At 45.4% G+C, this 11,855-nt stretch overlaps 3 protein-coding genes across 3 annotated transcripts; all 3 read right to left on the reverse strand.

Annotated features, from left to right (window-relative positions):
• Window positions 1–212: 212 nt before the first annotated feature.
• LOC131579465 (UDP-glucuronosyltransferase 1A1-like) lies at window positions 213–2,247 on the reverse strand. Its single transcript, XM_058839439.1, has one exon. The coding sequence runs from the start codon at window positions 1,473–1,475 to the stop codon at window positions 516–518; it is 960 nt and encodes a 319-aa protein (XP_058695422.1). The 5' UTR covers window positions 1,476–2,247; the 3' UTR covers window positions 213–515.
• A 960-nt stretch (window positions 2,248–3,207) lies between these two features.
• LOC131579956 (UDP-glucuronosyltransferase 1-6-like) lies at window positions 3,208–8,365 on the reverse strand. The gene is made up of 3 exons (XM_058840544.1): window positions 8,336–8,365; window positions 7,062–7,994; window positions 3,208–3,261 (listed from the first exon to the last, which is right to left on the reverse strand). The coding sequence occupies exons 1-3, from the start codon at window positions 8,363–8,365 to the stop codon at window positions 3,208–3,210; spliced, it is 1,017 nt and encodes a 338-aa protein (XP_058696527.1).
• Window positions 8,366–10,100: 1,735 nt separating this feature from the next.
• LOC131579957 (UDP-glucuronosyltransferase 1-6-like) lies at window positions 10,101–11,215 on the reverse strand. Its single transcript, XM_058840545.1, has one exon. The coding sequence runs from the start codon at window positions 11,142–11,144 to the stop codon at window positions 10,101–10,103; it is 1,044 nt and encodes a 347-aa protein (XP_058696528.1). The 5' UTR covers window positions 11,145–11,215.
• Window positions 11,216–11,855: the final 640 nt, after the last annotated feature.

The raw sequence follows: 11,855 nt of genomic DNA on the forward strand, positions 1-11,855 counted from the left end.
TCCATGACTGGAGGTCCCCAAATACCTCTTATAAACCCATGAAAAGAGATCCCCGAGCCTCTCTAATAAATTCAGGAGAATAAATCCCAAAGCCCCTCTAATAAATCTATGAAAGGTGGTCCCCAAATGCCTCTAAGAAATCCATGACAGGAGATGCCAAAATTCTTTAATAAATGCATGGCAGGAGATCCCAAAGCCTTGTAATAAATCCATGACACAAAACAACAGTTTGAAAGAGGGACCTGGTCATTGAAGAATGCCAGGATGGTTTGGATTGAAAAGGACCTTAAAGCTCATCCCATTCCACCCCCTGCCATGGGCAGGGACACCTTCCACTATCCCAGGTTGCTCCAAGCGTCATCTAGTTTGGCCTGGGACACTTCCAGGGCTAGAGCAGCCACAGCTTCTCTGGGCAACCTGTGCCAGGGCCTCCCCACCCTCTCAGGGAAGGATTCCTTCCCAATATCCCATCTAATCCTTTCCTCTGACAGCTTAAAGCCATTGCTCTTGTACCATCACTTCAGGCTCTTGTAAATAGTCTCCCTCCGGGAGAGAGAAGATACATCCCTATCAAACACCTCACTTGGATCAGGCAGAGATGTGACTGCCACAAGCTCTCCCAGCCAGCCACTGACCTGAGATAACAGCTTCTTCTTCTCTCCACAGTGGATGCCTCCAATGAAAACCATGTTGGGCATGACAGGCATGGGATACTCAAAGACAAAGTCGATCCTCCTCAGCCAGATGGATCCATGACTTAAAAGCTCTGTCATTGTCATTGGCTTTTGGAGGAACTCTGAGGCCAGCTCTTCAAACGGAGAGTAGGCAATGTTGCAGATGAAGGACTCGGAAAGGGCAATCAGGAAGTTCTTCACCCTCTCGGAGAAGGTCATGTGGTCGGTGTTTCCCGAGAACATGCGTGGCACGTAGGATGGTGGGTCTGGGCCCTGAGCGGCGCGAACCTCGAAGGCACACGGAACCAGCCGCAGGAAGAAAACACTGGGGATGGAGAAGTGCAGGGCAATGATCTGCCCACAAGGTGACACAGGATCCGTGAGCAGGGTATCAAAGTGACTGTCTCTGATGTACTGCATCAGCTCTTGGTTGTACAGCAAGGACTTGCAGGAAGCATGAAAGATGGCACCGCTCTGCCGATACTCTGCCAAAAGCTTCCAGAATCTCACCAGGAAAGGCTCTTGGCTGAAAGATTTTGAAGTAAAGGAGCGAATGTGTTCTTCTACAACCTCCTTCATCAGTGGCATAGGGTAGGTTTTCAGTTCGTAGACACCCGAGGAATCAATCAGGAGTGTGTTGTCCGGTGCAATGACCACGATTTCATGCCCTCTCTTGCTCAGCTCGAGCAGCACTTTTTTCATGCTGAGCCAGTGGCTGCCCTCCATGGGGATCACCAGCAGCTTCCCAGCAGCAGCCGGGCTCAGGAGGCACAGGAAGGGGAGAAGCAGTGCCACCAGCATGGTGTGGGCTGTGCAGAGAGGAGCCCTCGCACCGGAGAGGCCAGGGCTGCTTTGCCAGTGCCTCTAGCCGTGCTCCACCTCTTCCCCTTTGTCTCACCTCCCATTTCGGGTCCACAGACCTTTGCAACAAGGTCACCGATATCAATAAATTATTAGGAAAGACTCAGGGCAGGTTTGAATTTCAAAGGTGGCTTTGGGTGAGTCAGGAAAGGTGTGTCACTGTCACACACGCCAAGTGAAGGTTATTGGCTCAATGCCACCTTCTTCCCTCAGCAGGACCCCAGCTTTGTGGTACTTCCTGCCGCCAGCCCACCACGCCCAAGGTCCGATGACAAAATGCAGGGAAAATCCGGGAATGAAATGCACCCATGGAATGGATGGAGCAGAAACACTGCTGATCCCTCATGGGAGGACTGTGCCTATCAAGGGAGCACTGCAAGGACTCTTTTCCATCGCTGCCACTGAAGACTGACAGACTTGTCATAGACTGAGGTCATTTAGCGATTTTTCAAAGCATTTTCCTCCCTAATGAAATGGATGCAAGTTGTGCAGTGAAACATAACTTGCTGTAGAGGTTAATATGAGCAATCAGTGTTACAGTACCAGGGTAGAGTTCAGTACAGTTTGGGTTTTGCTGATTTTTCAATAGTCAAAACCAGCTGGCAGCCTGAGAAAAATGAATTTTCCTTCATGTAGACTTGCATTTTTTTGGAGGATAAGAAGCCAGCAGAAAATCTTTCCTCATGTCTCCGTATAACTTTCATCTAACCCCTTACCCTACCAGACATAAAATGAAGTTGCAAAAGAGCATTTCACCCTTGTACTCCAGATAACGAAGACCAGCAACACCTCTCCAGTTCACAAAGGCAGGAATCATTCACGGCCAGTGAGGGGTCAGTTCATGACCAGTGTTGGGTCAGTTCATGACCAATGTTGGGTCAGTTCATGACCTCAACCCTGTGTCCAGGTGTTTGGGCTTTTGCAGGTGTGCTTGGCTTACAGCCTCTTTACAGAGCGTGCTGACCCTAACAATGAACTGCCAAAGAAAACTAAGTGATAAATATTCCTGCTTGTTGAGCAAGAACAAGGATCAAAGAAAGGTCTGCAAGCATCTAGTAATTTGCTTTAAGATAAGGATAGTAACATGTTTAGAAAAGAACGAAAACAGTCTTATAAACTAGAGCTATAAGTTTGTATTCTATTTTTAGATGCTTGCTGTAATAAACAGAGACCCTTTTGTTCGACTAAACATGCAGATATGATACTCTGTAATGCTATGTTCTGTAAAATCAAGATTATATTGAAGGTTGTTACTGATGTTTGTATAATTATCATGGCCTTGCTAAGATTCCTTGAATTCCAGAAAGTTACTGAGCTAAGCCTTTACAGAGAACAGTGAAGAAAGGTTAAAGGAAGATAAGGTAAAGAACGAACCCCTAGACCAATGAAGACGCATGCGCAGAAATACCCGAGAAAGAACACGTCATCGGAGAGCCCGGAGAGCCGGACTGATTAAAAGGAGACACACAGAAAACGGAAGCACGGCCGCGGCGAAGCGGGATCGCTTCCCGGCTGTCCAGCGCTGTATTTTGCTTATTGCTTGCTTGCTATAATTAATAAAACTTCCCTTGATTAAAGTTTAACACTCTCTCGAGTGTATTTATAACAATTTGGTGCCGTGACTCGGATGCAATCTGTAGGACGGATTGGCACTTCCGGGAGGCGCCCCGCTCTAAGGTTTAGCGGCCCGGGGGGGCCGGTTCCTGCCTCGATTGCACCGACGAACCTAAAATTAAGGCAATAAGCAAAAGGGAGACCGGTCGACCCCTTAAATTCTGTGCAGAGAGTCCGGACGAAGATGCGGGACGTGGGACGCGTGAGTATAACGGGGATTCGTCTGGGCGGGGTCGGGATCCCGGAGTGTGGTGAGTGTGTGTGTGTCTGAGAGGGGAACCGGTAGCTGGATTCCCCAAGCAAGAGCGGACCCTCTACGAACGAGGGGAAGCGAAAGGAATTGTGTGATTGAAGGCACTCCGGAAGAATGGGACAGGGGAAGAGCAAGCCTCCTGTACCTGTTAAACTCCCACCGGTACCTAAAGATAGTCCGTTGGGTTTTATACTAGATAATTGGGAACATTTCCTGGGGACAGAAAATAAAGATAGGGCAAAAATGATTTTGTGTAGTAATTATTGTGTAGTAATATAGAGAGGAAAAGAAATTTCAAAGAATGTATTTTGGCCTATATTTGGATCAACCGAAGAGTGGGTTAAACAAAAGTTAAATTCCTGGGAACAAAGGATCCCCTTTAACCCAGAGGAAAGTGCTTATGCAAAGACCTGAGTAGAAAATCCACTAGGATTTTGATCCACTAAGATCCACTAGGACCAGGAGGTATTTAAATCTCCCTACCTTTGGTAGTTCTGTGAAGTCAATTTGAATATTTGCAAAGGGTCTTTTTGCTAAGGGTCTCCCTCCATAAGGTAATTTTCAGAGATTTTTCCTATTTGTTTTTAAACATAGGAGGCAGCTTCTAGTAATTTGCTTAGCTAAGTTTCGAATACCTGTGCTCATATACTTTGCTGCAAAATAATCTATTAACCCTTGTGCTCCCCAATGTGTTCTTTGATGTATTTTTCTAATATTCTTTGAGCTATGACTTTTGGTAGTACTTCCCGGCCATCTGGGAGAAACTATCTCCCCTCTGAGTTTTCTATTGCTCCTGTCTCTGGGAGTTTTAACTTTTCTTCCTCAGTAAATCTACTTCTTAAGTCACTATTCTTATGTTCTAGAGTTTCTTCCTGTCCCTCCCTTTTTTTCTTTTAGGGCCATTGTTCGTAATGCCGCCTGTTTTGCCTCCTGATCAGCAGCATTATTTCCTCTACTCCTCAAGTCTATTCCCTTCTGGTATCCTTTCAAATAAACCACTGCTAACCTCTTGGGCCTTCTCAGGGCCTTTAATACTGCAATTATAAGTTTTTGATGAACTAAATCTTTCCCTTGAGAGTTTATTAAACCTCTTTCTTCCCACAGTTTACCAAACATATGCACCACCCCATAACTATATCTGGAATCTGTATATATTGTCCCCTCCTTTCCTTCTAGTAATTTCAATGCCCTTAATACTGCATACAATTCACAGGCTTGGGCTGACCAAGATTTGTCTAATGGACCTGATTCTAAAACTTGAATATCAGGTCCTCTTATTATAGCATAGCCTGTTTTCCTCTTTCCTTCTATCACTCTGGAGGACCCATCCACAAACAGCTTTTCTCCTCTTTCTAATTCCTCTTCTTCCAGATCAGGTCTAATTTTAGTTTGTTCCTCAATTGTAGTTATACAGTCATGTGTCAAAGATTCACCTTCAGGTTCTCCATACAAAAATGCAGCCGGGTTTTGTACAGTTGTGGTTTTTAATATTAAGTTTAGGGCTTCAATTAAAATTCCTTCATATTTTAAAAGTCTAGCATCTGAAATCCATTTTTCCGCTTTTTGTTGTAGCACACCCCGAATGTTATGAGGGGACATTATCTTCAAATTGCTATTAAAGGTGATTTTGCTAGCTTCTTCCACCAGTAAGGCACATCCTGCTACTACTTGTAAACAGGCCAGCCTTTACTCACAAGGTCTAAGATCTTTGATAAATATCCTATTGGCTTCTTCCTCCCTGCCCACTCCTGAGTTAGGACTCCAAAAGCAATCCTATTTTCTACATTTACAAACAAGTAAAAGGGTCTCTTCAAATCTGAGAGACTCAAGACAGGAGCATGAATTAAACTTTCTTGTAGTTCCCGGAAATTTTCTGTATCTTCTAAACTCCATTTTATTACTCCCTCCTGTGTCAATTTTTGATATAAAAATTTTACTTTACTGCTATAGTTTTCAATCCACTGTCTACAATACCCTGTTAATCCCAAGATTTGACGTATCTGTCTTTTATTTTTAGGAATTAGTAGTGACAAAATTCCTTGTATTTTTTTCAGAGTCTATTTTTTCTCCCCTTTTCTAAAGTAATGGCCTAAATATTTTACTTCTTTTTCCACAAATTGGAGCTTTGCCTTAGATACTTGCAATCTTTTTAGACCCAGGAATTTTTCAAAGCATTTTCCTCCCTAATGAAATGGATGCAAGTTGTGCAGTGAAACATAACTTCCTGTAGAGGTTAATATGAGCAATCAGTGTTACAGTACCAGGGTACAGCTCAGTACAGTTGGGGTTTTGCTGATTTTTCAATAGTCAAAACCAGCTGGCAGCCTGAGAAAAATGAACTTTCCTTCATGTAGACTTGCGTTTTTTTGGAGGATAAGCAGCCAGCAGAAAGTCTTTCCTCATCTCTCCGTATAACTTTCGTCTAACCCCTTATCCTACCAGACATAAAATGAAGTTGTAAAAGAGCATTTCACCCTTGTACTCCAGATAACAAAGACCAGCAACACCTCTCCAGTTCACAAAGGCCGGAATAATTCACGGCCAAAGAGGGGTCAGTTCATGACCAATGTTGGGTCAGTTCATGACCTCAACCCGGTATCCAGGTCCTTCTTGGCTCTAAATTGCTGGCGGGTTATTGCTGGTGATAACTTCTCATGAAAGTTCCTAAGTAGGTGAATATGGGAAACAATTTCCTTCTCCAGGGCATCCTGGGCTTTAAATCCTTCCTGAAGCTTTTATCCCCCATGCAGTTTCTGTGTGTTCCTTCCCAAGCCTGGTGGCAAATCTTGGACTTTGCTGAGAACCTGCCCTCCAAAAGGAGCAGCAGCTCCATCACCTGCTCTGAGCCCATATTGGTAGTTTAAAACATGGATTAACTTAATGGGGAGATTTCAAACAGCTCCGAGGAAGGGCATGCACAGAAGAGGGGCCATGGCCTCAGACAAGGCTGCCAAATGAACATGGGAAGGTTGGTACACAGAAGCCCAAATGGACATTGACAGGAGATAACCATACCCAGAAAAGCTTAAAACCTAATTCAGCAATTTAAAAAAAAAAACCAAAAAAGGGGGAGGATGGAACTGAAAGCAGATTTCCTTTGGGGCTTAGCTATTGACACCTTGACAATAAAGGCAGATGGAAAGGAAGCAATCTAGTGGATGTCTCTGATAGCAAAGAGGTAAAACCTTCAGTCCAAGAACCTTCAGTGTGGATGAAAGGAGAAGGGATATATGGAAGTATGGAGAGACAGTCCACAGGACAGCTGGGAAAGGAGGATATCAAAAATTCTTGAGTTCAACAAAAAAGACAAACATTTGCATAGAAGCTCTATGTCACTTAAATTGTCCTAATTAAGTCTGGTAAGGCTTTAGGTTTGGCAGGATGTGATATCATCTGAATGCTGGGTATGAGGAAATAACATTTCTGCATCATGCAGGATTTCTATCTTTAAACACCCAGCTGCTGTCAGTCAGGATTTGATGTAAGGATGTGAGTGACATCCCTTGCCCAGGACAGCAGGGGGGTGAACTGAGATGATCTTGAAGGTCCCTTTCAACCCAAGCCATTCTGCAATTCTATGACACATTTCTATTTTTGCCTTTGCCCTATAAAAACCAAAGAAAATTTTGTACCTGAGACACAAAAGAAAAATTTTGTACCTGAACACAGTTAATCCCTCCGATAAAAGCCATGTTTGGCATCACTGGTCTCGGGAACTCAAACACAAAATCGTATCTCATCAGCCAGAAGGATCCACGGCTCAGGAGTTCTGTCGCTGTCACTTTCTTTTTGAAAAGCTCGTAGGCAAGTTCTTCAAAGTTATCATAGATAGGCTTACAGTAGAAGAGCTCCAGCAGATGGACCAGCATGTTCTTCACCCGTTGGGAAAACATCATGCTGTCTGAATTATCCAAGAATAACCTGGGGACATAGGAGGGAGGGCTTGGACACCGGGTAGCAGCGGAATCCATTCCGCAGGGAAAGCCCCGCAGGAAGTAGATGGAAGGAACAGAAAGATACTCAGCCACCAGGGGCCCACACATCAGGATGGGATCTGTGAAAACCACATCGAATTTGCTCGCTTTCAAGTCCTGCATCAGCTCCTCGTTCTGCAGCAGGCTCTTACAGTTGGTGAAGAAGATCGAGGAGATCGCTATCGTGCTTTGATACGAGGTAAGAACAACATTCAAAACAGATTGTTCAAGAAAATGGACATTAATGTAGGTCTTGAGCATTTCATCCAAGTATTCGTCTGTGTAAGGGATTGGATACACTTTCACTGTGTAATTCTGAGGCTCCTTTGACTTCATATACAGACTGGTTGAGGGTACAACCACAACAACTTGGTGTCCCTTTTGCTGCAGTTTCTCCACTACTGGGCGCATGCTGAGCCAGTGACTTCCATCCTGGGGTACCACCAGGATCTTCCCACCTTCAGCCAGGATTACAGACAGTGCCAGGAGAAGAAGTACCCCGGCACCTTGGTAAAAAAGAGCCATTTCCGTGGGCGTGAACCAGAGGGTTCTGCTCCGCAGGGATCCAGACCCTCCTTTATATGATGGTCCATGCAGACTAAGCAGGGGATTTGTTTGCTACGGGAATTAATATTTAACTTTCCAACAGGGTTGTGATTCGCCTGTAATGTTGCCCATGTTTGTGGAAGGGAAGGGAAGCCGTATTCAGAGAAAAACAGTTGTACTTTCTGTTAATGTTTAAGCTTCAAAGTCTGTCAGCACTAAGTCTGTGACACCAAGTGCAGGGGTGTCACGTTGTAACCATAGCCGTGCTTAGAGCCATTGACCTGGTAAAAATACACGCCGAGAAAATAATAACAATACACCCCGCAAAATGGATGTAACTCCATTCCTGAGGCTGACACGAGGCTGATGTTGAATTCCCACACCCTGGAAGCAGCCAAAGCTGCAGCTCTTACAAAGATGGCAAAGCCACCAGGGTGTACCATGCAATCCCAAGTGTGAGGAGAACAATCCCGATTGGCTTGCTTCCTCCTGGCACTGCACCAAAAAAGTGAACTAATGCATGCGTTCAGGGCAAACAAAAGGAAAGGAGGCCAGCGCAGGGACACAAAGAAGGAGTTTTGGTCTTTGTTTGTGGTCTTGAAACCCCTTTTCATGTATTGTGAGCAAGACAAAAAGTAGGAGAAGGTGTGATGCCTTCCCCTAATCCCACAGCAGGAGTGTTTGGACTGTGCAAGTAAAAGCAATGCCAGAGCAAAGGCTTTTGAATGGTACTGAGAAAGAAGTCCTTGTGATGAAAAACTATCATCATCATCATCATCATCATCATCACAGAGTTTCTCCCTTCTTTTTATAAATGGTGGTGGGACTCCCAGCATCCTCAGTCGGGAGAAAGAAATCCATGCAGCCTGAGACAAAGGGATTTGTCTCATGACACCCAAAGGGTGCTGGCACTCCCTGGAATAGTTCCACTCTGTTACACTGGACACGGAGGAACCACCCTTAGACATGGAAAACCAATTTCTGGAGAGGGCCAGAGAGGCAGGAGAGGTGGGAGACAGCACAGACTGAAAGCAGGAGACTGAACAGATCTAGAAAGAATTCCCATTAAATGCAGGGAAGCTGGACGCAAAGAGTTTATTGCAACTGCTGTGACAAAAGCTGACCAAATTAACTTGGGAGTTGCTGCTTGCTGTGCTTTCTACTCTGGACTCAATCAGCTTTTCAATGGCAAAACTAGTTGGCTGGAAACAGCCAATACAAGATTTTTCCAGGTGCATGGAACATGTGATTTTCACCTAACGGGAGAGTGAAGACAGGAGCTGGCAGAGATAAAATGAGGGCAGGATGCCTCCACCCTTGTAGCAAAGTTACGAATTCTTTGTAGCTCTGAGACCTTCAAGATAGAAAACAAAAGACTTGTGTTGTGTAACCAGGAAGAATTTGCCTCTTAAATCTCAAACTAGTGTCACTGTTGTGAGCCTAATGTGATAGAATGCCTTAGAAATAATTTTATCCTAATATTCTAGTTAATAGTTGCATTCTTTGTCTTCCTTATCAGGTTTAGAGGGCTCTCCATAAGCCAGTCAAAGAGCAAAAAAGAAATCTGAAAGAAGAAAGAAAAAACCACCCCTTCAGCTCAAAGTCATTGGGCAGAGATATTGCGTGACCACAATTTGGAAGTGAGGGAGCAATTTCCCAGGAAAGAGATTTGTACCCTGCTTTGTGCCTGGAAAGAAATGTCCAGTGTTATCATTTTAGATATTACATGGTGACTATCAAAATAGATTTTGATTTCTAGATTAGCTTTAAAAACCCTGCAGAGCAACTCTGGTAAAAGTAGATGTCAAGAAGTAAGTGTGAAAACTGATCTCAGTTCTGCATTCAAGTGTCATTCACCAAATCCACAATGGTATGATTATTCTTTGCCATTTCAACACAACATTTATATTTCATCCCCACAACAGGAGTAACTCAACGCAGCCAGCCAGTTTGGAAATAATTTGTCCTGAAAATACATGTGAAAAGTGAATCAACTGATGCTGATGAGCCTGGAGTTAAAAACAGAAGAGGATGCTTGGGTTTTGGATCAGATAAGAGAAATATGTGTCAGATGCTGTTAATATGTAATCAAAACTGGGTCTGGATGGTGCTTAATACACATCCACTGTGGACAGCCATTTCCATCAGGTAGGTGAAATCCCTCTTTTGTTTGGCTTGTTAGAAAACCCTCATGAATTCAAGCAGGTTGCTGTCAACTTGGTATTTCAGCATGTGGAAAACAACTACCCAAAGCTGGTTGAATTCAATCATGAACAGAAATAAAAAAAAAAAAGTCAATAGCGATGAACTTGCTGAAACCACAGAATGACTTTTCATTGGGAAATGTACAATTTGTAGGTGAAGGAACATTACCTTATGCAGCGGTTTCTTCTTAGCACAGTTGATCCCCCCAATAAAGACCATGTTGGGCATCACAGGCCTGACGTACTCGAACACAAAGTCAAACCTCAGGATCCAAACGGCGGCAGAGTCCACGAGGTCCGTGAGGGACACATCCCTCTGAAGAACTTCTGAGGAAAGCTGAAGTGCTTCCCCAAAGAAACCGTTGCAGTACCCAAGCTCCAGGAGGGAAATCAGGGCGTTTTCCACTCTCTGGAAAAAAGTCATGTGGTCTGAGTTGAAGCTGAAGAGTCTCGGGATGTAGGACAGAGGGCTCGGGGACTGTGCGGCTGCAAAGTGCAGGTCGCAAGGGAACCCCCTCATGACGAACGCAAGGGGAAGGGAGAGATGATGGCCGAGGATGACCCCGCACATGAAGATTGGATCCGTCAGGATGGCATCAAAGCCGCTTTGGTTGAGGAAACTCAGGGTCTCCTGGCTGCGGAACAGGTCCTTGCACTGCCCAAAGAAAGTACTGAAAGTGTTCACCGAGGCCCTGTACATTGCCAGGACATTCAGGGGGAAAGGCTTCTCTGTCAGGTGCACAGCAACGTATTCCTGGAAGGCATTATCCAGCTCCTCCAGGGTCTGACTCACTGGGTACGTGACCACCTTGTAGGCCTGCGTCGTCTCCATCTGCCAGCTCACCTCGGGAACCAGCACCACCACCTCGTGTCCTCTCTTGCTCAGCTCCTCCACCACTTCTTGCAAGCTCAGCCAGTGGCTTCCCACCATGGGCACCACCAGGAGCTTCCCTCCATCCAAGAGGCTGGGCAGGAGAAGGAGGATGGAAACCCAGGCACAGCAAAGCCTCAGAGCCATGTGAGCTGGAGTAGGGGCCGTGGAAGAGATTTCTCCTGCAGGTTGTAGCCTGAAGGTGCTTTGGAAAGCAACTGTCGGGTGCATTGTGCTGCCTGTGCCTTTTGGCAATCCTGTTGTTAATGATTCACAACTTTGGTTTGTTGGTTGGTCGTTTTGCCTTTTCCCTCCTTGTTTGAAAGGCCAAGGTTTTGTGACCCTTTCAATGCTGAGTCACTGCAGCTCCTCAGTGTTCAGTTAGCTCCTTGACCTGCAACTCGGATCCCTCAGGACTCCACATCTCTGTTGTGTCTTGTGTGATATCTTGCCCAGGACCCAGGGAGGCAACCTTGCTGTGCACAGCTCCCAGCCCCACAGGAACAAATACAAACAGCCTCTCCATGTTGGGGACAGGGATCCTCAGGTGATTCCTCCAGGGATAGAGCAGGAGACCCTCAGGACAAGGCTCAGAGCTCTTCTGAGCTGGAAGGAGTCTCCTCCTTTGTGGCAGGGATGCCACAAAGAGGTGCTGAGAGAGGCTGACCTCTCTCTGTACAGCCCAAGTTCTCACTTTACAGAGTTGTTTCCCAGCCTGAGAGGTGGCCCTCAGGCAGCTGAAAGCTCCTCCTGACCACGAATAAGACCAGCACTAAACGCGTTTTAGCAACCACTGGGGCCTCATTGCACACCTGACTCAGCAAAGGAGCAGGTTCAGCACAGACGTGATTTTCCCAG

This window comes from Poecile atricapillus, chromosome 5 (genome assembly GCF_030490865.1).
Source record: "Poecile atricapillus isolate bPoeAtr1 chromosome 5, bPoeAtr1.hap1, whole genome shotgun sequence".
Lineage (NCBI taxonomy): Eukaryota > Metazoa > Chordata > Aves > Passeriformes > Paridae > Poecile > Poecile atricapillus.